Below are 27,206 nucleotides of genomic sequence, written 5' to 3'. Positions count from 1 at the left end.
AAAATGGCGGCAGGGATTCCCCCGAGGGGAAGTGCTTAGGGAAGTTCGCAAGTGCATGTCTAAAAGTGGACTGGAACGCAGCACAGGAGCAGGACACCCATGACATAGGCTCTTCACAATAATTTAATGTAATTTATCAATACCTAGTACATCTTTAAATATAGAGCTCATGACAAATAAAATAAAATAAAAAAGAGTAAGAAAGTATGGTCATACTTTAGTTTAGGGTCCAATTCTCACTATTAACTAACTATTAATTATGACTTTTGTCTCAAACTCCTAATTACTGCTTGTTAATAGTTTGTAAGGTAGTTGTTAAGTTTATTTATTGGGTAGGATTAAGGAATGTAGGATATAATCATACAGAATAAGGCATTCATTTCTGCTTTATAAGAACTCATAAAGTCAATATTCTAGTAATATGCAGGCTAATAAGCAACTAGTTAATAGTGAGAATTGGACCCTAAACTAAAGTGTTACCGAAAGTACTTTAGTAGTTAGAAAATACAAACCAGGGCTTTGCTGGACAAACATTAAATGCATAAAGCAGTGGGAATAAACAATACCTTGAAATAAATTAACAAGCCTCAGATGAACATCAACCAATTAAGCATGTAATAATAACTTTAAAAAGTGCTGTTTTCTTAATTTACAGTGTTAAGAGGGTTGGTTTTAAATTATATTCTACATATGATCGAATCTGTTCAATATAGTTTGTAGGTTACTGCATTTGGTTAAATGACACAAAGCAATATGATTGAATTAATTTTGGATTATTTGTTTTCACTGATTTTGATTTGAACCACTGCAGAAACACTCCTCAGACCACAATTCATATAATTGCTATTTTTATTGGATTGTATTTTTAATACAAAATCAATTAACAGGGTTTTTTTCTATAACCAACCATTTACAAGGTATTCTAGCCTTCTAGCCAAATGTATTCAACTTTAACTACAGTTCCTATTCATAATTCATATTTGTGTATCGATTTAAGCCCTATAATACAGTTACTCTCCAACCATGCTAATTTTGTCGTATATTAAGTGGCCTACATGTTCACAGATTCAATTATTTTTCAATTATCTCATTCTTTTCATGTAAACTGAGTACACAATGCTAAAAATCATACTTTTTTACTTTATTTCTATCTATTTTTCACAATTATTTATTCAGGTGTGTCACACACACACGTTTTATGGGGGTTTCCAAAGACTGATTTTTTACTGTACAAACTGTATATTCTATCCTTTACCCTACAACAACAACAGAAAACATCAGTTAGTATGATTTACAAGCTGTATGATTTATGTTGCTTTTAAATATAGAAATAAAAAATAATACACCAAACTCTGTGTCAGCATACTGTATTGCTTGTGACTATTCAAGTGTCCTAAATTAGAGGCAAAGCTGCCCTTTATTATATGCCGAGCAACTTATATCTGTTTCAAATGTCAACGAGTGGTGGTTCGTGTGGTGACAAATGCTTATTAAAATGGCATTTGGCAGTGAGACTTATTTCAAATGACAGAATTAAGGCCATACTGAAGACAACCCGGTTTGACCAATCAGATTTAAGGGGCTTTCAGCGCCACCCACATATGCAAATAAAATCTCAAAGCCAATTTGTAAACCAAAAGAAAAATGAGAAATTGAGTCTAAATCTAATTTTCCGTTTGTTAAAGTAAACAAAACAAAAACTAATAGACAAGCAGTCTTTTCATTTCTCACTATTCCATTCCAGAAAGGAAATAAAATGATTAAAACATACACAGACCCATTTCAATCTGTAGTTTCAAATAATTGATAAAGTAGTTTTCATGCCAGCATGATTTGCTTTTGCTTATAGCTGTTAAACTGGCCTTGCATTGAATTTAACTTTGTTAATGATCAAAACTAAATCACAACCTGAAGAATTATGATCTCACACCAAGATTTATTCAGATAAAGCAATACTGTGGTGCTCATGAAATGAAACAAGCCTCTAATATGACATCATCAGGTTCATGATGCAATGACAGTCAAAATGTTACAGTAGCTACTTGCAGCCAGCTTTGAGGGGGTTCAGCACTTGTCTGTTGCTTGTTTGGCTTTTTGGTATGGTGAATGATATTTTATCTTCACGCGATTCAAAATCGAAATCTAGTAGCTTATGTTATTATAACATTGCACAATTTTCCTAATGCTTACTGAGGTGAAGTATTGTAGAACACAAACCTTCTGTAAAAGCTACCTCTAATTGATCTGTTAAATGTGCCTTTTAGGTACTTAAAATAGGGGTGTTATTACTTAGTAAACTAATTTCTAGTTTGACCCAGCATGATCCCTGATCAAGCAAGATTATAACAACAAATAAAAGCATTTCGGTGTCAAAATGCCAGCAACTTTTGCACTATTCACCTACTCAAAGAATGCCACAAGCAACTAAAAAAAGCATACATTTTTTTGCATAAAAATACACTGGTAAAAGAAATGGATGAGTTGTATTACCTGCATCTGATGAGACTACGCCCATTTAAGAGAAAAAGACAGAATAAAGAAGGTGTCAGTTTGTGAAAGACATTGAATAGATTCAACTAATGCATTTCAGCAGCTACAGTGAAAGAGACAGGTTGAAAGGGATTGGATTGACTGAAAGGAGCAGTGGAGGCATTAAATATACACACTTCAATGCAAACTGCAAATGCTGGTGTCACCAAAAGGATAAAAACAATTGATTTCATGCCTTATGAGGTTGTTCTATATCCAATATGTCAAGTATGTCTGGAATGATAATTTCATAAGTGTGTTTTGTATTGCTGAAAGCAGTATGTAGCAGCAGCATTATACATATTTTATAACGAGTGGTTTGCTGTGTCTTTGATCCATCAAAATGTCATCCCATCTCATTACAACACATTTCGAACTCTGTAAACAAAACATAATGGCAGGTCTACTGCAGGCACGGTCCATTATGATGTTTCTGGTGGTCTGCATTTACACTGCAAGGCTCACAGATCTGATTGTGTAACACTGACCACATCACAGATTAAGTTGATTGTTCTGGTATATCCCTGTATATATGGTCATTATGAATAAGCTAAGATGATCTTATTCTTTCTGCACAGTCATTTCCTGAAATAATACTCATTCATGGTTTTTTTACATGATGTACAATTATGTACATTCAAAACCAGCTTAAAGTATATCACAAAACTTATATTAGTCAATGAGAGATTTATGGGGAATTCATTTATTTGTGTACTGATTTATGTTCATTTTCTAACGTTTAAATAAAAAAACTCCTCTGTAATAATGTGTCTGATGGCTAGACATCTTTTCACTGCAGAATTACTTTGTTTGGACATTTACAAATATAACAATATTCACTTACAGTGATTAATATCTACTGTAAGTGAATATAACAATATTCACTTACAGTAGATATTAATCACTTAAAATTGAGAAATAAGGGGAAATGGATATGATGACAAAATAATGAATATGTATCAGATTTAGAACCAAAAAAGTCCAATGCGAGTATCTAATATCTGATTCAATATGTTTGTTTACACATGTGTAACAAAATCAGATCTGGGGGAAAAAACTGAATTGCAAATACAGGCATAGGTAAACTAGGGGTGTAACAGTTCTTGGTGAAAAAAATCTAACCGTACCGTTCTCTACCCACAGTTCGGCACGCACTTGCACCGCGGTTCATCTTAAATCTGATGACGCATCTATAATATGGTTTATTGAAAATAACAACGTGTAAAACAGACAGAGAAAGTTCAGCTAATGCATGTTTCTGTCGATTGATACACATTCTGGGTTCCCAATAATACATTACAACAGCAATGATAAAAATAAAATAAAATAAAATACATGGACAAAACAGTCACTCTTTGTTCAATGCGAGTGCCGTATGCTCGAATATGACCAGTCATTTATGCCGTCATCACAGATAATGGCATATGCATCATTATCAGTGTGTACCGGATCCATTATATATTAAAGTGATACAGACGCAGATACAGAATATTCCTACTGTCTGTGTTTTTAATGTTAATCAAACAACAAAAGACAAGGAAATCACTCACTGCTCTTAACTCAATAGCTTTAGTAACTTTAATAAGGATTAATCTTTAATTTATACAGTCATATATACAATGTTATTTTACAATTTCTGTACATGAAAACTAATGTGAAAGCTACATGAGAAACCTGAAAAGCACTGTTTATTTTATTTGTATCTTTGCTGTATTGCATTTATTTGTGATGTTGCTTGTAGTTAGATTATTTGTTCTTATTTTCTTTATTGTTATTTGGCAGTAGTCCTTTTTACCCCGAACATAGCACATACAGAAAGGTACCGAAACCGTGACCCTAAAACCGTGATACAACCCGAACTGTGAGTAATTTGAACCGTTGCACCCCTATAAACCGTTTCATTGGATATTAGACTGAATTGGCTCATGCTTTAAAACACACAAATAGCAACACTACACCCTCTCATCAGTGACAGTCTGTAACTCAATTTTAACAACTAACCTAACCTGAAGTGTCTAAAAATAAAATTAAAAATACAAGCAGCCAATCATGAGACAATCTGTCTGAATATTCATAATGCTCATGATAGATTATGTTTAACTAAATAAATATGTAAAACTGAACGATGCCACTGAACTAGAACTGAACTGAATTTTGTCAACCATGAGAACTTGGCTAATAAAATTCATGGTGCACAAATATACAGAGTTTCCCGCTGTTCGCGCATAACTATTCTCCTCTATTGGTTCTTTACTTGTCTTAAACAGCAGATGTAAAATTAATCCGTCTCTGGTCATGATTTGGAGACAATGAGCATTATTAACCGTTTTGCCGTGCTGCTTATATTTATCACGCAGTAAAAATGTCCCTCCCCGCGGCCAAAACCTCGTCTGTGGACGAGAATCCAAATCAAGGACTGGTGGGACGTTGTCCTGCTTCACTTCACAGACGCTGAGTGAAATGAGAACTTTAGAATGACAGGGCACTTCTTTATATGACACTTTATTCAACAGGAACAGAACAGCTCGTTCCGCGCGTCATACGTCGTTACGCTATTTAACGTCATTGCACATGCGCAGTCCTTTCAGTTTCGGTTTTCAATCCGATCAAGTGTTTACATGTTCTCTTGATCGGATTAGAAAAGGAATAAACCACCCCTTTCAATCTGATCGAAATTTCATTCGAGCTCAATCCGATCGATTAAGGTGTTTACATGAAGGTTTTTTAGTCCGAATGAGCCGTCAATCCGATTAACGTTATAAGTGTCCATGTAAACGCAGCTACTGGCTACGTTTACATGCAACCAAATAATCCGTTAGTTATCGGATTGACAGCTCAATCGGACTGGAAAGCCTTTATGTGAACACCTTAATCGATCGGATTGAGCTCGATCCGAATGAAATTTCGATCGGATTGAAAGTGGTGGTTTATTCCTTTTCTAATCCGATCAAGAGAACATGTAAACACTTGATCGGATTGAAAACTGAAACTGAAAGGACTGCGCATGTATGAGTGTGCGATATCGCAACGATTTTTGATCGTGGACGATTAAAATGTCTCCACGATCTGCTTTTGAAGAAATATCGTAGTATCGTGCATTCAATCAGTTGCAGTTCTGGCGCCTTCGTCTCAACATACTGAACAACGCGACGTATATTCACATCAAATGTTAACGCAGAGGAACGGGACACTGCAGTTCACAAAAGTTCATTATTTGCATGTGCTTTGAAGCCTTGCTGGTTAAACATTTCATTCGCATGCTGATTAGCTGTTCTAACATGCGCTTTTCTGAGTGAGTACGCGTAGCACACGCACTAAAAGCCTGGCTAACAGTGCCTGGTTACTGGACTAAGTTATCTTTCGAGTCTTATTGCGCTAATACTGTCAAACGACAAAGTTCTGTCAGGTCTGCTTTTTAAACCGTTCTGAGGGCCTGTGAATCGACGTTATGGGAATGGGAATACTGTCCCCATTGACTTCCATAGTAGGAAAGAAAAATACTATGGAAGTAACTGGGGTACATCAACTGTTTGGTTACCCACATTCTTCCAAATAACTTTTATTTTCAACAGAAGAAAGAAACTTATACGGGTTTAAAACAACTTGAGAGAGTAAATGATGACAATTTAAATTTTTGGGAGAACTATCCCTTTAATGTTAAAGGTACACTGTGTAGGAATCTAGCGGTACCCATCTAGCGGTGAAATTGTATTTTGCATTCAAACGAATAGTGCTCTCTAGCGCCTCGCTTTTTCAAATGCGTGTTGCAACTACGGTAGCCATTATGTACCAAGAAGCTATGACAACATGTCTTCCAATAGCACTTCATCGAGTTTTCTTTCAGGTGATGAGGTTTGTTATTTCGCTTTTTTGGCGACGAGGATTCCTTCTCCGGTGGCTCGGCATAAGTATGATCCTGCATTATGAAGTACCATGCAGTGCAGCATTTCAAATTTGCCGGGGCAGTGACAAGCGCCTCTCACTGATCTCCTTGTCCGTTCAGCTGGTTTCAGTCACGTGGTTTCTGGCACTGAACGAAAACGAGTTGAGGTAGGCTAGTGCTTTTTGTCCCTCTCTGCTATTATAGTTTTTCAAAATGGCGGAACGACATGGAAGCCTCCTTGGACTTACCAGTCCAATGTAAATAAAGATAAGAAATTCTTCGCTTGCGAGGATAAGTCAGATAATTGTACACCAATGAGGACATATTTATGAATAAAGACATTGATTTTACCTAATAAAATACTTTAAAAAACTACACAGTGTACCTTTAATAAAACAACAAAACACAAAGAAGAAATCACTCACTGCTCTTGAATGAGAACTTTAATAGTAGCTTTAATAAGAATCAATGTATAATTTATACAGTGAAGTCTATGTTGTGTTTTATTTAATTACTTTCTTCAATGCTAAATACAGAAAAAAAATAAAGCACTGTTTATTTCATTTGTATATTAAGTTGTGTATATGTAATGTGTATCTTTGTTCTTAATTCTTAATAACAAAGAAAATAATGACAAAGATTTTTATCTTCGCCACTTTGGCCTAAATGTCTGCCATACTTTTTTATTTTACCTAAGGCTCTGTTTGTAAAATAGGGACATTAATTTGAATTTGCAAAATAGTAAAACCAACATGAAAAACATAGTTTCATTTTTAAATCGTTATAAATATAAGCAGCACGGAACAACGGTTCATATGCTCATTGTATCCAATTATGACCAGAAATGGATAAATATTAAGTCTGCAGTTTAAAACAAATAAAGAACCAATGTAGGAGAATGGTTATTATGCGCAAACAGCAGAAAACTCTGTATATTCGTGCAGTGTGCGCATGTAAAAAAATATACATATAAGCGTGCACATCAACCCGATCACGTTTAGCGTTCATGAAAACACTACGTTTGGATTTATCAATCAGAATGAATTCAGGCCGATTGAAACAAAAGTTGTGCATGTAACCGTAGCCACGCACTCCTTCTGCAGAAAACACAATGGATGGCTCTAGTTTTAGTAGTAAATAACATCTTGAGTCTTGACTTGAACTTTTACCTGTAAAGTAACCACTAAAGAAGCAGGGACAAGCATTAATTTGACACAGTTCTCACCTTTCTTGGCATAGTTGAGGTCCACATCTTTGAAATGAACTACCACTACATCTGAGGATTTGAAGATGATACTCTCCACAATATCCTCACGGCGAGGGCCCACATTAGGTTCAACACTCTTCCTGTGTGCAGCATCCAGGACAATATCACACTATAGATGAAGAGACCAACACAATTTAAAAAGAGAGACAAATACCAAATGTGCATAAAAGTACAGTAAAAAAAATTGCTACACAAGTGATTTAAAGACTTGAGTTTAGAGCCATAGAAAGTCTCCTCCTCACCTCTGGGCCGTAGGTTTTAAAAACTCCTTCGTAGATCAGGCCATTTTTAACCTTAAGTTCACATTTGTTTCCCTGTTGAGTGGTGAAGCACAAAACAAATTTCAGTATGAATGAATTGGTTTAATTTTGGTAAAGAGGCTGATAAAATAAAAAACAGAATAAATTATAACAGCTGCACAAACAAGCATTTTTATAACTTTACAAATAACTGCATTTGAACTCACCACAACTGAGGTCAAAACATGAACCATCCTCATGTTTGCATAAACTCCACTGAATGCCACCTTAAAGAGGTAAGGAGACATAGACAATACTTATATTTAAATTGTATTACAGTTCTGGTCCTCTAACATAATTGTCTGAGCAGTATTCAATGTTCTGATATTGAGTTCAACTGAGGACTTTTCAATGCTTGCGGAGCAAATTTTAGCTCGATTTAGACATTTTTGTCGATTTAGAAAATCAATGCTATGAATAAGTGAAAGAAACTGAAAGAAAAGTTACAACTCACTGCAGTGGAAGGTCCTTTGGCATTGTTGCGTCCTCTGTAGGGAAGAAAGAAAACAACATAACTGATAAGCTTGATAGATAGATAACAACTATAATCAAATGGAAACAAGGAAATGTTTGACATGCTGTATACAGTTTTCAGAGCCAAAAAAAAAAAAAAAAGTTAAGTTACACACTCCTAGGAACAAGAATTCATGTAATACCGGAGGTGCTATCGATTGCACATGTACTGGTATACATTCAGAGCTACAATGACAAGGGAGCAAAGGCATCATTTGCGAGTTTCCCCACCACTTTTTGCTGCACTCCTTTTTTGAAACATCTGCACGGATATACCTAATGCAAATTAAACATATCCAGTGGCGATCTGGCGCTGGAATGTGTTATTTTTGAAATCATACGGAGTGTTCGTTGCCAACCAGTGGCGGAACTTTCTCTTTTGTCTAATTTTTTGCACTTTTGCACTTTATTTGTGGCTTCAGGACAACAAAATCCTGTGAGCTTTTCGGCCAATTTTCGTGTGCAGATCTTTTTTCTGATTATTGACGTTTTATTATACAACATAAAATAGATCAGTATTACCCCACTCGTGATTTTTTTAAGCTGTTACATGCCTTTAAAAAGGCGGTTGCTAACAAGTAGCTAAATGAGGCTGTCAAGGACATTAAGCATCATCATGCTTAACAGGTAAACTCAGTTCACTTACAGCCTCGTTATGCTTACAATTGTGCTCTTATAAACTATTCTAACTCAAACTTTGAGGGAAAATGTTTTTTAGATAAAAACTGAAAGAGTAGTCTGAAGCTTAGTGATGGTGACGTTGAAGTCGTGGGACCGTGGTGTAGTTCGTTTATAGCCTACCTTTAGCTTTTTACTTCTGGGGACTACATTTATGCTTCAAAATTAATTAAAACTAACAACATCTTGTATTATAGATATAGTAGATGTAAGAATGAAACTTTCACATTAAACATGAACTACTGAAATTGATTTCAATAGTTCATATTTAGTTCAAGTCAAAAAAGTGCTTGTGAAGTTCCCAAACAGGCTTAGGGAAAAATCAGCATTTCACAGAGAGGGCGTGATTCGTATCCACTGACGGCATCATACCACAAACGTGCAAGTATGAGAGGTCCTAAATTATAAAGTGTTCATCTACACATTTAGGATGAAATACCAATGAGGTCTCTAATATGCAGCAGGAATGAGTTCAGGGAGCATGATCTGAATACAAACTATCAAGTGCTTCCAGTCCATTAAAATAAATTTGAGAATAAAGGCTGTGAATGACAGTCCTCCTTTTTCAGCAGCCAGACTACAAATCAAATGCTGCATTACAGGCGGTGTAGGCTTCACTGCACCACTCACGATTCCCACAATTTCTACAAGTCATAATGCTCTGTTGTTCCGTGTAAACAAGAATGACATTTTTCACTATGCACCAGCGCGACTTTGTGATGCCAATAAAGGCCTCTGTGCCTCTTAGCTGTAGGAATACACGTTTCCAAATACATTTACAGCCAAATAAAAACCGTAACAATATGTTTCGTGTAACACAGCACGCTCTAAGTAACATACTTACAAAGATGTCATCTAGCAAGGACGGACTTATACATGCAACCTCTTGGAAACGTCAAGGTTGAGATCTGACTTTCCCCTCTAGTGCCGCCACTCATCGGAAATACACCCGTCTGACAAATAGTCCCAAAACGTTCGTTTCCCAAATCATTAGTAACAGGAAAGACGCAATTCTGCCCTGGTGTTCTCAAGTAAACCAAATGCAAGAAAACTAGAACGGAAACTGGGTTAATGTCATTCTCAATAGTGACACAGAGAGCTAACATGTGACTTCTCATATGGGAGGATGAATTCCCATAACGTCGATTCACAGGCCCTCAGAACGGTTTAAAAAGCAGACCTGACAGAACTTTGTCGTTAGACAGATAAGATGAATAATACAAGTAAAAAGATAAGGTATCCGTAGCCACCAATTTTATTGGGATTGGCACAAATTAAAGGGGAAATGATAAAACGGTGTAGAAATAATGTAATTGCAGGCTGTTAAGGACCTCTTGATTTTATGTTGAGCAATTTCTAAAAAAATATATATATATATCAAAAAACTTGACTGTCATGCGGATAAAAGCAATAGATTACAAACAGTATAACCAAATAAATGTTGGCTAGTTAGCTGGCGAACAACACTACGTTACGTTACTTTGAATTGTATCGCTGCTGCTGCTGCTATTTTAATTTTAGGACTCTTAAAGCATTTCTTTGAACGTTATTCAAATGTCAAAATCGATAAATCACATTAGAATAACGTTACATTCCAAAACTATATAATTGCATCTGTCTTGTGGGCAAAAGCTGGCACAGCCATTTTTCCCCGGCAAAAAGGCAATTCATCCTGAACCTATTCATTACCACAGCAGACAACACGCCCCTCTCAAATATTCACGAACGTATTGTCCGCTATCAGCAGATATTTTATAACCGCGATGGGTTTGTGACCATTAACGTGTGAACGAATCCCTGTCCTGAGAACTTGGCCTATATCGGCCTACTTGCGCTCAATCCAGACCACTGCAAATTCACAACCTGCGTTTTTAAACTACGACACAAGTGCGGGCATGCCGCATCCCCCAGTAGGTTCGCGCTCATCCGTCCTCCAGATTAAACCCCCGTTATGTTGCAGATTCGGAACCCACCTGCCTATGTTCTGGCGTCCGACGCCTCCTCCTGCTCCCCCGGTCCCGGAGGCCGCAGCGGCTCCGCTGTTGCTTCCGCCGGGTTTGCGATTACCACCGGCCTGCGGCTTCATGGACATGGTGATCCCATAAACGACAGCTTGAGCAGAGTTTTCTGACTGTTTGAAAAAAAAAACGTTTACACCGCGCACGAGTGCGGAATATGCTATTTGACGTGTTAGCTGACAGTTGATCTAGTGACAGCCAACGTGTAAAGCTACTCCTCCAGTTATTCAAGTATCCACTAATGCTGCCTGCTACTTCAGCTAGCTCTGCTGATTTTTTCCCCTCCTAAACAGAGACGATTTAGTCCGTTTTAAAACCAAAGCGAGGTCGATCCATATGTTTTAGATGTCAACAAAAATACCAAGCCAGTAATTTCGCTTTTTTTGTTTGTTATTTTAAGTGCGATATTCTCTGTGATATACACAGTTCACGCGGGGCTTCAGTACTGACCGATAGACCTAAACAGTCTGAAAAACCACAAAAAGTGGCGGAAGGATATATATGTATATACAAATTCCAGGAATGTGTGTACTCCTTTTGTCGGTTTTGTTTGTTCTGACGAGAAATGATCCCCAGTAATTACTGTAAATATGCTTGGAACATGATGCGTTATTTAGTTAGTATTGGACATGAATGAATGTTCGTTTTGAGGAACACTTCTCTTCTGTAGAGCGCACTACTTTCAGCAAATGCACCGATCACTTTGAGCGTTTGCGCTTTGACACCATAGGCCAGGTGACTGATGTAATATATAGCCTAAGCCTACTACTGTTAAATTCCTTAAGCACTATGCAGTTATTCTTATCATTTTATTCGTTTGAGTATTTGTTTTAATCTATATTTTAAATGTCTTTTAATCCATAATCAGACAGTTAGTAAAACAATTTTGTTTTATTATTATTATCCTCATTTAACCCAATTGAGGCCTATCCGAATAAAAAATTGGTCCATTTTCATGTTGGCCTACTGGTTTGAAAATTTATTTTAAAAGATATTTATTCACTCATATGTTGCAAGCTGGTTATATTCCTCCTTGGTTGGCAGCATCTGGGTAAATTCACTTCACTTTTCAACATTTTGTGAAAAACCAGATCCATAGAAAAATCTAATAATTTTGATTAATGATATTTGATTGGCAAGAAGCACACTCATAATAAACATGACATTTCAAGAAATATGGGAAACCAGAGTTGATTAACTATTTAAAGATTACATGTGATCCAAATTATTATGCAAGTGAAATATCAGTAAGATTTCAGCACAATAAACATTCAGATTTTAGTTTTTTAAAGAATTTTTTTTTTCCCCCCATTTTAGTCTCAGACAGGTTCATTAAATAGTTTGCCAGGTCTTCTTAAGTAATTGGAAAACCTAATTAAAGAGGTTGTTCCACAACATTAAGCAAGTCACAGTTCTCATGGGGAGGAAGAAAGATCTCTCTAAAGATGAAAAGCATGAAATGGTGCAGTAGTGTCTTACAAAAGGCATGAAATAAACTAATATTTTGCGCAAACTGAATAAAGATTATCAAACTATCAAAAGCTTTGTAATTTAGAGCACAGAAGAACTCGGTAAGATAAAGGCTTGTTAAGGATCTTCAACCCTACTCATGGAGACCCATTGTCCTGCAAAGTTTATTTCTAACCTACTTCAGCACACCTGCCCGTGTGTTTTCAAGATCCTGAAGAACTTCAGGTGTGTTTGATTAGGGTTGGAACTAAACTCTGCAGGGCAGTGGGTCACCAGGAGCAGGGTTGAAGACCTCTGGTCTAGATAGATAGATTTCTGGATGGTTGGTGAATGGCCACCCCATTCTAACAAGACTGCGACGTCAGTGAAGAGCTAGCGGGTGATGATTTGGGCTGGAATATTGGGAAGTGAGATGGAAGGCCCCTTTAGGGTTCCCGATCCCGAGGATGTCAAAATGACTTCTGCAAGATATGTCTATTACATTTTCTCTATGGTATAAAAAGAAGGAGAGTGCCTTCTGAAATAAAAGGATTTTCATGCAGGACAACGCACTATCCCATGCTGCAAAAACACCACTACAATAAAAATGTTTGAAAATGTATTTCTAAACCCAATGTAAATGTTTCTCTCTGTGAGCTTTGGTTAGGGGTGGCTGAAATGCAACTTTATGCAAAACTGCCAGCCAGCATGAGTTTTTTTGGGACTGCAGAGACTTTTTTGCTTCAAATACCTATTATTTTTTTGTCAAATTATAGTTGTTTTCATGCCTTTTGCAAAACATTGCACTATTTCATGCTTTTCATCTTTAGAAAGATCTTTCTTCCTCACCATATTGCATGAGAACTATGACTTGCAAGTAGTCCTTTTTCACATTTCCGTGTTTCTCAGAAGTGGAAGTCGTCATATTTAATTAAACCTCTGTGAATGAGAGACGACATTAAATATATATTTTTGTGTTCCCATTTGCTCAAATATCAATAGAAAAACTCCACAGAAGTGTTTTCACAACTTTCAAAAACAGGAAAAAAAAATAGAGAGAGATTAATAACGGCAGTCAGAAGAGAGAAAGATGCCAATACAGTCACTCCTGCTGCTGTATTTGAAGCAGCTTCACAGCAGCGTTTTTGTGTAATTTGATGCAAAGATCATATATTATAATCTAGATTTTCCTCTAAATCAGCAAAGCTGTCATTGTTGTCCTCCCACGTGACCGACCGTATCGTAGCAACGTGATGTGCGTGGGGAATGGCTAGGTAACTTAAAGAACAACTTTATCGTATGTGCTAGTGCGAGACATTCGTATTTGCAAGATTACGAGCATTTTTGCACATGTGTTCGCGTGTTACTCAATTCAAACTTTTTTGTAAACAAACCTTTAACAGAGGTAACTGATTTCTACGGCACTTGAAAGACTAAATTAGCCTGGCTAACCTACGCGCAGAGATTCTAACGTTAGCGGTTTCATCTGGTAACATCGTGATTCTGATTGAGATCAAATTCTCCAGCTTTCCTTCTACAAGGCACAACGAGCAATGTCAACGGCAGATAAGACAGATGCAGAAACAGAAGGCTCGAGGGAGCAAAAAAGCACAGCAGATAATCATATGAAGAAAGCATTACATGATGACGATGAAGGAGGACAAGAAGTTGGAGAAGGAAGAAATGAACTATCCAGTCTTGGAGAGAATGTTGCGGATTCACAAGTTTACACAACCACATCATTGTCTGTCATTCCCAAGGAGAACAGAAAGAAAACTCACCCACTGGTAAGTTAATGGTTTGATAAAATTACCCTTTTATTTACTTTAATTAGTCCAGTACCAATTAGTATCAGTATCTTCTAAAACTAAAAAGATTTTATGTTTCACAATGAAAAGCAGTCATATAACGTTACTGTATTATACAATAAGTTTATTTAGGAGCTAACAATACTGATCTTGTTAAGTAAAATCATATTATTGTTAAAGTCTTAACATTATACCCACTATGCCTTAGTTTCTTTATTTCACATCTTTATGTAAAACTTTGATCTTTGCAATTGCAGGTCCTTGACTGGGCTTATGGGATCAACCAAACACTACCTGTTATCAGCCTGCAGGATGAAGATAGGCTTGTCATCTTGTATATTTGTGCTCATGTTGCTGTCATGTATGATCACACTTCTAATGCTCAGCATCTGTTACAAGTAGGAGGCTCATTTGGCTACAAACTAAGAAAGTAAATCAAGTTAATCTAAAGCCTCAATTTTTATTGTAAACATGTTCCTTTTGTGCTGTTTGGTGTCTACAGGGCCACTGCAGTCCAATCACCTGTTTGTGTGCCAGTGAAGACAGGCGTTGGCTTGTGACAGCGGACATGGGCCGAGAGAGTCTTGTTATTATATGGGATACTTATACAGGGTAACTCTGACCCAAATATTAATATATGTATATGAATATATGTGTGTTTGATTATACAATCTATTTACTGTATATTGTTTTTGTAAATCTGCCCTTACAACTGACTGTAAGGACTTGATGGTATTGAATATGATTTTCAAAATACCTGTTGAAGTCGTGACGAAACTAAAGTTTCTTCTGTACTTTTCTTCCGTATTGTGATGTACATCGAAGTGAAACGGATTATTGAAAAAGAATAATTGGTTGTTCTATCCATCCTATCCATTGGTTGTTGATCGTGTTATGACATTTTGATTAGGAATTACAAGATGGACAATAAAGAAACCTATACATGGATGAATCAATCACAATAAGATCTATAACATGCATTTACAAAATAATTTTCATTTCATATCGATCCATAACATATGTTGTAGGATTCCTGTGCGGACATTGTTTGACTGTCATCCAGAGGGTGGAGTTTCTGCCTTGGCACTATCAAAGGATTCAAAATATCTGGCGACTGTTGGAGCTGGAGCAGTACAGGTTTAAAACATAATGTTTTATATTATCTATCATATTTTTACATAACCTCACACACTGTAGACATCTTACGTAATCTTAGATGCACCCTCCAGGAGCCGTGTATTTCCAGCATCTATCATAACTTGCCAAAAGAGACGTTGATCCCAGGGAGAGATGAAAATGAAAACTTTATTAACTGAAATGATGATGAACATATAAAGGTCAAATGAAATCACATAATATTTTCACTGGTTACAAATACACTGATATGTACTTTTTCTCTATGCATCAGCGAGTGTGTATTTGGGACTGGACAGATGAAAGCGACAGCCCACAATGTCAAGTTGACCTCAGCCCAAAATATGGTTGCCAGGTATGTTGCAAAATTGTGCTTCGATGAGGTTATTATGCTGACCTTACTGAAAAAAAGTATACCAAAATGTATTTAAAATACGTTTAATTCATACTAAGTATACTACAAAACCATTAACATATTTACTGATGTATCGCTTGAGACTTACTGATATAAATATTATGATTACATGTTCTTTTTATTATAAAATACTTCTTTATTGCACAATGCGCATTTCTTAATATTAAGCCTAATGTGTTTTAATATCACTATTAGTAAAGATAGTATGATCTCTGTATAACATTATTCTTTAAATGCAAGATATTTAAAGTGTACCTAAAGTATATTTGCAATAGTTCCACTTTAGCGTAATCAATTATACTGAAGTATATCTTCACTACAGCACTATTTCTATATAACTAAAGTGCATTTAGTAATTTTTTTTTTTCCAATTTAGCAGACTTTAAGTATATCAATTTAGTACACCAACAATACATTTGCAGGGTATTTATATTAATTACATTAATATGTAAATGTAAATATACTTAGAATAAAATAAATGTATTTCAAATACATTTTGGTATATTTATTTTTCACTAGGGGAACACATACACAAAAGCTGAAAAGCAGCAATGTCTTAATTCAATGTCTAAAACTTTATGAAAAACTTTATGAATACTGGTTATCAGTCAGCTGTAAATGCGTCTAACATATAAACATTCTCCATGTCTTCCCAGAATCAAATACTTTTCAATCCCACTGACAGCACACAGTTGGTTAGCAACAGCAGCACTCAGGTTCTCTTCTACAACTGGGTAGGAATGATTTATTTGTGTTACTGATTTACTATTTTAGTTGTCTGTAAATAACATTGAATTCTGTTGTTTAGGAAAGGGGACATCTGGATTACTCTGCTCCTGAAATTACTGACAAGGTTGGCAGAAGAACCTTTCATCAGGTTACATTTCTGTGTGCTGTTGTGATGTATTCTGCTCTGCTTTTGGCATTGACCTTTTGCAAATATGTCCCCATTCAGACCTTCAATATGGTGCTAGGTTCCCTGAGCCAGTCCATCTTCCACTACGACAGTGTGCAGGCTCTTACTGCCACCTCAGCTGGGAATATAGTTCTCTGGGACAAGCAGACTGAGTCTGTCTCTTCTCAGACCATAGTGAGGAAAGCCATGAAAATTGTGCCTCTCCAGAAGGAAGCGATCACTGTATTGACTCTGACTGACAGGTATATATGACATGCGGCCCCTAATTTAATAACAAATGATCGTTGCGACGGAAGCGAATCAATCAAAACTAACTTTAGCTGTAAAATAACTTTATTAAAGAACCGCTATAAAGCCAAAACATTCTCTGTTACCTTAAATTATACGTTTATCTCTGTAAAGCTGCTTTGAAACAATCTACATTGTTAAAAGCGGTATATAAATGAAGATGACTTGACTTGACTTGACTTGACTTGACACAGATACAGTTTATGGCAAATTTGTGCATTAAGATTTTTCCAATAAATCCTAATAAGCTAACTGTGCTGCCACTGCAAGGTTGTGCCTATCACATTTACACTTGTTGTATGTTATACTTTGCTATGCATTTGTTGTTTTTCTGTTTGACATTATTTAATGCATTACAAAATCTGTATACATGTCTTCATTTGTTCTCTGAAAAGTTTCATAGTAACAGGCGACGTGAATGGCCAAATCAAATTCTATGATGGAAATCTCAAGATCATCAACTTTTACAATGAGTTTAGCATGGACCCCATCAGATCCATCTCCTTTTCCAAAGAAAAGCCTTCCACTAGCAGCCTGGGATATCCAAAAGACTGCACACTGGATGCCAAATCATTTGTCATAAGGTGAGAAATTCAGAAAGATCAAACATTTATTATGATAAATGTGCCATAACCAATTATTTAATAAAAAAAATGATGAGCAAGTCAGGATTATATATGAATTATTGTTTAAAAAATTTTTAGAGAGAAACTTTAGCATTTATTTTATTAAAAGATGTTTTGAAAAAAGTTCCAATAATACATTTTTTGTCACACGTACCTCAGCAATAAGTGTGAGATACACAAGTCATCAGTTACAAGCCTAAACTGCTAACAAGAGTGCAGTGTGTAGATTGGATACACCATCTGTATAACAGAGTACATATAGACAGTAAATTGATAGTTGACCCAAAAATGAAAATTCTATCATCATTTACTCTCTCGCATGTCATTCTAAACATGTATGACTTTATTTCTTCTCCTGAACATAAAAGAAGATATTTTGAAAAATCCTGGTGACCAAACAGTTTTGGCGACGGTTGACTTCCATTTGTATGGACAAAAAATACTGAGACATTTTTCAAAATATCTTCTTTTGCGTTCCACATAAGAAAGAAGTACAGTATTACTGGTTTGGAACAAAATGAGGGTGAGTAAATGATGACAGGATTTTAATTTTAGGGTCAACTATCCCTTTAAATTATGGTACTAACTATCTCTGCTTCTGCTATTCCTTTGCATCTGTTTATACCACCACTGGAGGCTGAAATATAGAGGCAACATTATTAAATTCTTACTCCGTGGTGCAATAAATATGTTTCTCTCCTTCCTTCCAATTACAGAAATGTTGTTCTCTCTACTACTTGTGCAACTGTAGTACATGTAAATGCACAGAGACATGTTCCACAGACCCTTCTGAAGGAACATCCAGAACCTCTGGAAGCAGTTGCCTGCCACCCCAAACAACCGCTAGTAGCTATGGGCAGCCACAGTGGCACAATCAAGGTTTGGGACTATGAGCGTAAAGAGGTGGTCTGCAGCAGGGTCTTCCAGCCCCACAAACAGATCCAGTGTATTACCTACGATCCACAAGGTGAACTACAAAACAAGATCTCACTCATGTTATTATAATATAGTTAACGTATAATATATGTTTTAGCTCAGCTATATAGGTACATTGTCTGATTCAAGAGTTTAGGACTGTCCAGACTGGAAGCGACTAAAATTGCATTCATACCACCTATTAAATGTTTTTATTTTTTTTTAAATAGGATTATGAAGGATGCCACAAATTGCAATTATACATATACGATCTGTGTGAATTTGCCCTGTTCTAGGTTTTTACCTGGCAGTGGGCTTTGCCAGTGGGGCTTTGCAGATTGTTGATTCCTGTACACTTCAAAGTGATGGTAAAGAGTGTTTGCAGTACAGTCAGGACAGCATTACCCATCTCACCTTCTCTCAGGACTCGTGCTACCTGGCTGCTGCGGTTAGAAGGAGTTGCATTTTTGTTTTAGTTTATTTTGTACAATACATTTTAGCATAGATTGTTTTGTGAACCTGTCACATTGTGAAATAATGTGAAATGAAAGATTTAAACATTACTGTTTCTGGCACAAAAATGTTACTAAGTGGACCTTAGGGGAAAAATAAATATATAAAAAAAATAGCTGACAAAAAATTTCTTTCAATTGTTTTATTTTTACTATAATTTCTTTTTACTGTAACAGTAATGTTCTTGATTTTATGAGGGCGCTTTTTTTTTAAATCCTCTGTTTCGCATTTGTATTTCCCTTCTGCCAGGACACTGGAAAAAGTGTGACATTGCTCCTTCGGTGTACATCGGGGACCCAAGAGATTTGGAAGTACCAGGGCAGGCACCACTCGCATTATAAACCCATTCAGGATCTGCTGTTTGGAGTGGATTTAGACAGCAATCAGCCTCGCCTGCTCTCTCTTGGCATGGATCGCAGGCTGGTGCGTCCCTGTTTTCTAATATGATCTTGCTCTCTATGTGTTTAACTTGTTGAACTGTGTGAAACGTATCACATCTTCCTGTCTGTATACAGGTGGAGTATGATCTGCAGAACAGCGTTGAAAATGAGTTGTTGATTTTGAGTTCTGATCGGATCGAACAGAGTGCTGTGCCCACCTGCATGGTGTGGTATCCTCCTCTGACGCCCGAAAACTTCCTACTTACCGCTTCCAACCTGTATAAGATGAAGCTCTTCAATGCTACCTCCAAAATGTGCAGGTTTGCAGTTTTCCTATTGGCAGAACAAATAGAAATGTCACTGAAATAAACAGCAATCTCGACTGCGTTTACCAAAAGCAGCGTGACAAGTTGATCGGAGAGACCACTGCCACCAGTGTTCTCTACGATCAAATTAGCTTATGATGCTTTTGGGAAACGCAGCCTGGTTGATTCGTTTATTGCAGAATTTCAAATGAAGCAAAAGCCAAACCATTCTGTCTAAATGTGATTTGTAGAGAAACTTAAATGGAAACGATGATTACATAAACCTAAATTTGGATAATAGAATGGGATTTCAAGGATATTTTAGTAATATGGCCTTCTTATGATCCAAAGGGGAAATAAGTTAATAATTGTGTAAAGATAAACATCTGTGTTATGACTATGGACAAAGAAACAGAAGATTCATCTGTCATCATCCATAAGTGACGGGAAAGGACTTAGTGATGACTTCATGTTAAGTGTGGTAATACAAATAAAGGTCAATGGATTTACAGGTCTCCTGAATTCCAAATAATTAAATAGGCTGTCAACCAAATATACCAAAAAGGGAGAAATATAATCTGGTTTTATTGCTTTAATACACCCTACAGTAACACAAATAATATATTAACATGTTATGCATAGCTAGTGTAAACATAATATAAACAGGTAATAAAAACTAAAATGGTCCTCTTCAATATTCTAACTCAACTATTAGATATTATTACTATTTATTGGATTGTTTGTGTCAGGATAATAGATCTGTAAAGCAGTTTATGCTCTCTGTGAGATAAAAATAAACATTTTACCATTAGTGCTGTACTTCTGAATATACCAGCACAGCACTAAAAGCAGCATGATTATTGCTTTTATACATAAATTCAATAAATAGTTAATGTTGAGTAACTTGTTAACACAGTGCTTGCTAATTTGACTGTTTTTGCTTTGCCTATGCTAATATTTCCAAACTAAGCCACAGCAATTGTTCATTCCTAAATTAATCTGCGTTTTGAATGAATTGGTTGTGTGAAAAAATCCTTTTGTGTGTGTGTGTGTAAATGAATCACTTAGAGTGAATGATTCAATGACTCACTCTTTAGCAACTCGTGTTTGCCAAAGGTAAACACCCTCAGTGCTGTAGTGAGCTGAACTGTTGCAGAGCTCTTGTAACGCTGCTCGACCAATCATATTCGAGGACTGGAACTAACTGTTGCACTGTACAATAGTAGACTATTTTTTTATGCTGAAATGAACTGCTTTTTTTCACTCTACTATATTAAGCAGTTTTCTAAGGAGCTAAGGAGTTCCTTTTTCTAATCTTTGTGGAATAAAAATGATCTGATCCAAAATAAAACAAGATAAACTCATTTTTATTTTGTATGTCTGTTGGTGATGGTTGATGCTTTGTCTAAACAGAAAAACAGTCTTTGGGCCCTCATATGGTTCTCCAGTGAAAAAGATGGCCATCTTACCTGCATCTAATGATGGTGACCCTAATTCTCGTTACATGGCATATATAACACAAGATGAGGTAAAAAAGTGTTTCAGGCCTCATAAACAAACCACACATTTGATAATAACTACTACTATTACACACATATAAACTGATCTCTTTAATGTCTTACTAAGATCCTTTGGTATCAGCATGAGCCATTATGCCAATTTTATTTCCTTTACTATGATTTAAGTCTCATTTCATTCCTGTTTTTTCTCCTTGATGTAGGTTGGCATTCAGATTTTGCCTGTGGATGGAAACCCTCATAAGTCCTTTGCAGTGATCTGTCACTCAACAGGCGTCTCAACTCTAGCTGTCTCATACGATGGTAGAAATGTTTTCACTGCTGGAGGACAAGACTGCACTGTCTTGTCATGGGAGCTCAATTTGTCGTAAGTTTGAAGTACATGTGTAAAAGTCAACAGTTTTTTGCAGTTGACTCATCAACTAGGTCATAATATATCATGTAGTTGCTCAATTAAAGGAATATTTCACCAAAAACATGATCCCATAATTTACTCACCCTTAAGGCTGATTTATACTTCTGCATCGGACCCTAGCCGGAGCCTCTACGCTGTAGGCTACGCGTTGGTTTTCATTTATACTTCTGTGTCGTTGTCCATGTTGACGCGCAATTACACATGTAGAGGGAGCATGTGAAACCCGAGGGAGGGGTTCAAGCAGACCAATCATAATGCTTGCGTCCGCGTAGAATTTACGCGTTGTTACATTTTTGGAGAGGTGCACGTCAGGGTACGCCGAAGGATATGCGCGCTACACACAGCCTACGACGTAGCTACGGCGTGAGTTCGATGCAGAAGTATAAATTGGGCTTTGAGCCATCCTAGCTGTATATGACTTTCTTTCAGTCGAACACATTCAGAGTTATATTAAAGGGGGGGTGAAATGCTATTTCATGCATACTGAGTTTTTTACACTGTTAAAGAGTTGGATTCCCATGCTAAACATGGACAAAGTTTCAAAAATTAAATTGTACGTTTGAAGGAGTATTTCTGTGCCAAAAATTGTCCTTCCGGTTTGTCACAAGTTTCGGAAAGTTTTTTTCGAGTATGGGCATTTGTGACGTCAGATGTAACGGAATTTCCTTATATGGGCGCGCGGGCACTCGTAGACCAGAGAGAGAGAGCGAAAGCAGTTCGCCATCAAAGCGCCCTGCCCGGCTTTTGGGAAGCCAATGTCACCAAAGAAGTGTGTTTTTGGTTGCCAGGGCAAGACAACCCTGCACAGATTCCCAAAGAACCCAGCGTTAAGGCACCAGTGGATGGAGTTTGTTTTTCCTGAGCATAAACGGAGTTGTGTAAAGACTGTTGTTCCCTGCATTTCGACGATGCTTGTTTTATAAACAAAGCCCAGATCGACGGATTTGCAGATCGTCTAATGCTTAAGGATCGAGCAGTCACAATGATAAAGGTTCGGTGAGTAAAACTGCTTCTATTGTCTCTGTGTGTTACTAGCTCGGCGCGTTAGCACAGCTAAGATGAATGTTTTATAAACAAAGCCCAGATCGACGGATTCTCTCTATGGCTCTGGCTTCGCCCACACGGCCCGCCTCCAGCCGCTCGTTTTTTTCTGGAAAGACTCGGTACAGCCTATCTTTCTTTTATAAATATAATAAAACTAAAGACTTTTTCGAGATATGAAGGATGCAATACTACTCTATAGGTACTCAAGATTAACAGGAGATTGAGTGAAAATGAGCATTTCACCCCCCCTTTAAATAATATCCTTGCTCTTCCCAGCTTTGTAATGGCATTGAATAGTGCCTGGGTTTTTGAAGCTCCAAAAAGTGTATCCATCCATAAAAGTAATCACTACGACTCCAGTGGGTTAATAAATGCCTTCTGAAGCAAAGCGAAGGGATATAAACTATAATCACTGGCTTCCGGTAACGGCTGTACTCGCGTTCACGAGAGAGAGTCAAGTTTGGGTGGAAGGGTGACCTATGACCCAACTCATGACATATGACATAAGTGTAGCGTAAGCTTAGATGCCTCGTGAAAACCACGTAACTCTCTCGTGAACGCGCGCACAGCAATTTCCTGAAGCCAGTGATTATAGTTTATAAAGTTTTAAACATGGACATTTTTCTTTGGGTGAACTATTCCTTTAATATGAGGTCATAAAATATATGTGTATAATAATAATTGTACATGAATTTAAAAAGCTGTTTAGGATTGAAATTCAAATCAACTGTATATTTGACTGTGTCTGTCACAAAATGTGGTCACATAATTAGCTTTTGCAAACATGCAGATCATTGGAGGCATCAGCTGCACTTGGAGGGAAAGACATGTTGCCCTTCTACAATCTTCTGGAGGGAGGGAGAGATGGACAACTCTTCAGGGTTTGAGATCTCTATTTTAATGCTTTCTTTTTTCTCATTGTCCTGTATGTAGGTCAAAAATTACTTTAGCAGTGTCTTTTACATCCGTTCATCCTAAAACAAATTACAGAAAAAAAAAAAACAATAGAATGTAAACATTTACAGAACAACCTGTAAAACCCTAATATACATAACTGATAACAAAGATTAAGAAATACAGTTATTTAAACAAAATGCCATCAAATGTGAAGTGTCATACAGGGAATTCTTGGAATGTCATCTTTGAATGTCTTTGAATTCTTGGAATGTCATAATTGTTCTTTTTAACTTCCAAAAACTGTACATTTAACAGTATTTTACTTTAAAATTACATGAAATGTAAGGTTAAATATATTGTTTCCCCCCTGCATTTAGTAAGTGAAATTACCGTTAACCAATTAGGTTTTTACTGTAGCATTTTTACAGTTCAAATCACAACTTAATAAAAATAATAACATGCTTGCTTAACATGTGACCAGGCCAGACCATATTATGATTTTTTCCTTTAGGAAATGGAGGAATATTTTTACTATTGCCAGCTACAGAATCAGGACCTCAACACCATGGAAACACGGCTTGTGTCCACGCGCATCCCTCTAGCAGATGTGCCCTTCTTAATGAGAGCGCTTGGCTTCTATCCAACTGAGCAAGAGGTACAAGCTTTTGCAATCATCAATTCATTGTACCATTCAAAACTGTCATCGTTTGGTGGACTAGCACTCAATCCTTGTCAACACATGGTTGTGTTTTGTTGAAGCTGGAAGACATGCAAAATGAGGTGAAGTTCAGCCGCTATGCTGAGACCAGAAATTATGTGACGGACATCGATTTGGAGGAGTTCATTAAGCTGTATATCAACCACAGACCTGCCTCTGGCATTTCCAGAGAGGAGCTTTTCAATGCCTTTCAGGTGCTTGGAAGGGCAGACGAGGAGGGCGCATATACTATTGACAGAGACGAACTACTGGAGTTACTGCAGGCTAGAGGTAAATATGTTTTTATGAGTTTTACCAATACTTTTGGTAACTTGATGAGATACCAGAGAAAGAATTATTATAATTAACAGAGAAAGGTTTTGACTTGCACATTCAAGAAAATATGCACAAGGAGTCTGACAACAGCCGGCGTGCTCCACACGTAGATATGATCTCATCATCATCAAGTCTGTCTGTGATTACATGAAGAAACAGAAAGAACTAAAACAGACTAAATCCAGAAGAACTGTGGCAAATCTCCAAGATGCTTAAAGAAACCTACCTGAAAAAGTGTACCTAGGACAAAAGATGTTTTAAACGCAAATGGTGGTCACACCAAATATTGATTTGATTTAGTTAATAGAAGTTAATTGATAAATAAATACATTTATGACATTATTTTTGAAAGCATCCTTACTTTACAGCATTAAGTGCCTAATACTTTCACAGTACTGCAGCTTTGCAGGTAGGTATCTTCAAGCGTGTTGGAGACTTTGACGCATTTAGCCTGTCTCAGTTTTTTCTGTTTCTTCATGTAATCACAGACGGACTCGATGATGGTGAGATCAGATCTCCGTGTGGAGCATACCAGCTGTGTCAAAATCTCACTTGTTTGTAGGTCTACTGTATGTTGTATCATTTATCATTGTAGCCCATTTATTTGATTTATTATTTATGTTGATTCTCTGTATACTGTATACTTATTTTTGGACTGATAGTGGTTAATAAAATCAAATAATGGTATGCGAAAGAGTCAGTGGAAATATCAGTGTGTTCCTGTCGGCCAGTGCTAGAGGAACTGTGCAACAATTTAGACATTTAGCCTGCCCTGGACCAGGTTAAGCCCAAACATAAGTTGCTAGATTGACTGAGCTTGAGCTATGGAAGTAAAATAATGGCAAATGTTTTTGAAACAAAAAAGCTTGTTTAATTGCACTAATTGAACAAAATATACATTGCATTAACCGTGCTTGCATTTTAATGGTTTGTATTTTTAGGACTTGCATTTTTATGGGCTGAAATTCAACATGGTTGTTTATATAAGCTGTGAATATTTCAATTCAAAACATTTCACAAGCATTTTCATTATTAAAATTTCAGTAATCCATATTCACCTTTCAGATTTCACTTCCAAAAATAAATGGACCGAAAATTGCCTGTCGAATATTATAGGTTGTATTTTTGAAACAGAATGAATACTTTGGAAGTGAAATCTGAATAGTGAATATGGATTATTGAATTTTTAATAATGAAAATGTGTGTGAAATGTTTTTAATTGAATCTGTACTTAATCTGTGTTTCAGAAAGCCATTTTTTAAACCACGATTAACTCTTCTAGATTAAGGCCTACTCCAGGCTTTATTTAAACCCTGTCCGGGAAACCGCTCTATTGACAGTTTTTTTGTACACTGCATAATTTTGAACAAGTGATTAATAATTAGTAATTACTTATATGTTCATTTCAGGTGAACATATGACAGAGGACGACTTGGCTGAATGCTTTACAACTCTTTTAGGCATTAGTGCAGAGAGAGGCAGTTGCACAGGTATGTAAAAGTCCTGTGAATTGCCATACTGATGGCTGAATTTGGATGACATGTTTTCAGGTCCAAAAGCAAACAACACACAGAGCTAGTATAGGCTACACTCAAGGTGTGCTGTAATACTACTGAAAAATCATGATCCTAACCTTTATCTCTGTGCTCATCAGTTTACCGCCAGATAGAAATGTATCTTTTCTGAATTGTTAAAATATCTGTGTCCATGAGACAGGAAGCCCAGAGTACATCTTGACTTTTTAAACTCTTAATTTAAGGGTGTTGTAAATGAATAGTGCTCATAAACAGCTGTTGAGATAGTATTCTCACTTAAAACGGAGTAGAGGCTTGGACCCAGAAACAGAATTCGATAACTTCTTAAGGTGAACTGGTGAAGGACTATTTGACTAAAAAAGTGCCCATGTTTTAATCTCAACAACTGTGTCTGTCTTTCAGAGACTCTGTTGGAGAGCTTGCTACCCACTAAAATCACCATGAGGACATTTTCCACAGATATCTTGGGGTTTTCTTCAGCCACCCAGGAACTTCATCAAGAACACGCACACGATCTATAATATCTGAAGTGTCCAGAACCATTCCGAAACTTATAATCTATCTAATTAAAGAAATGTATGATTTGTAGTCTGTATAACGGAACAGTCATTTTGTGATTACCACTGAGCTGTTGTTTAATACTTTTCTGAAACGCCGAGAGAGATAAAATCATACGGATATAAACGTTGTTTGACAATACACTATCGATCCAGTCTCCATTTTTTCTTCAGATACATGTGTAAAACGTGTGTGGATGTCTTAGCCATCGTTTCGATTTGATCAAAGTATTAAGCAATCTGTTGAAATGTCGCTTTCTTTTCTCTGTTCG

General features: G+C 36.6%; 2 protein-coding genes across 12 annotated transcripts in view; one reads left to right on the top strand and one right to left on the bottom strand.

Moving 5' to 3' along the window:
* atxn2 (ataxin 2) overlaps nt 1–11,656 on the bottom strand; it is a 32,361-nt gene extending 20,705 nt beyond the window's left edge. For 7 of the 10 annotated variants that reach the window (XM_079872282.1, XM_079872288.1, XM_079872284.1 and 4 more), the window contains exons 1-6: nt 11,143–11,656; nt 8,433–8,466; nt 8,146–8,205; nt 7,922–7,993; nt 7,638–7,788; nt 2,491–2,505 (exon numbers count right to left, since the gene is read on the bottom strand). In XM_079872282.1, the coding sequence (XP_079728408.1) occupies nt 2,491–2,505; nt 7,638–7,788; nt 7,922–7,993; nt 8,146–8,205; nt 8,433–8,466; nt 11,143–11,261 (451 nt within the window). In that variant the 5' untranslated portion in view covers nt 11,262–11,656. Of the gene's footprint in view, nt 1–2,490; nt 2,506–7,637; nt 7,789–7,921; nt 7,994–8,145; nt 8,206–8,432; nt 8,467–10,013; nt 10,058–11,142 lie in introns of those variants that run through there. The other 3 variants (XM_079872285.1, XM_079872289.1, XM_079872290.1) reach the window with 2 other exon arrangements.
* Nucleotides 11,657–13,888: 2,232 nt separating this feature from the next.
* cfap251 (cilia and flagella associated protein 251) lies at nt 13,889–27,081 on the top strand. 2 transcript variants are annotated; one of them, XM_079872579.1, is made up of 20 exons: nt 13,889–14,423; nt 14,702–14,842; nt 14,947–15,056; nt 15,473–15,581; nt 15,853–15,933; nt 16,650–16,727; nt 16,802–16,846; nt 16,949–17,151; nt 17,593–17,781; nt 18,540–18,790; nt 19,035–19,186; nt 19,501–19,674; nt 19,767–19,951; nt 21,350–21,464; nt 21,657–21,820; nt 23,703–23,793; nt 24,321–24,464; nt 24,569–24,797; nt 26,252–26,332; nt 26,780–27,081. In XM_079872579.1, exons 1-20 carry the CDS (start codon nt 14,190–14,192, stop codon nt 26,896–26,898), a joined length of 2,895 nt encoding a protein of 964 aa, XP_079728705.1. In that variant the 5' UTR covers nt 13,889–14,189; the 3' UTR covers nt 26,899–27,081. The 2 variants fall into 2 exon arrangements, with proteins under 2 accessions (XP_079728705.1, XP_079728706.1); XM_079872580.1 differs by having other exon boundaries at nt 26,252–26,342; nt 26,780–26,825.
* Nucleotides 27,082–27,206: the final 125 nt, after the last annotated feature.

Source organism: Squalius cephalus, assembly GCF_949319135.1.
Source record: "Squalius cephalus genome assembly, chromosome: 5".
In the NCBI taxonomy this organism is placed as follows: Eukaryota; Metazoa; Chordata; class Actinopteri; order Cypriniformes; family Leuciscidae; genus Squalius; species Squalius cephalus.
Note: the sequence above shows the minus strand (reverse complement) of the source record. Positions and strands in the feature narration are given on the sequence as shown.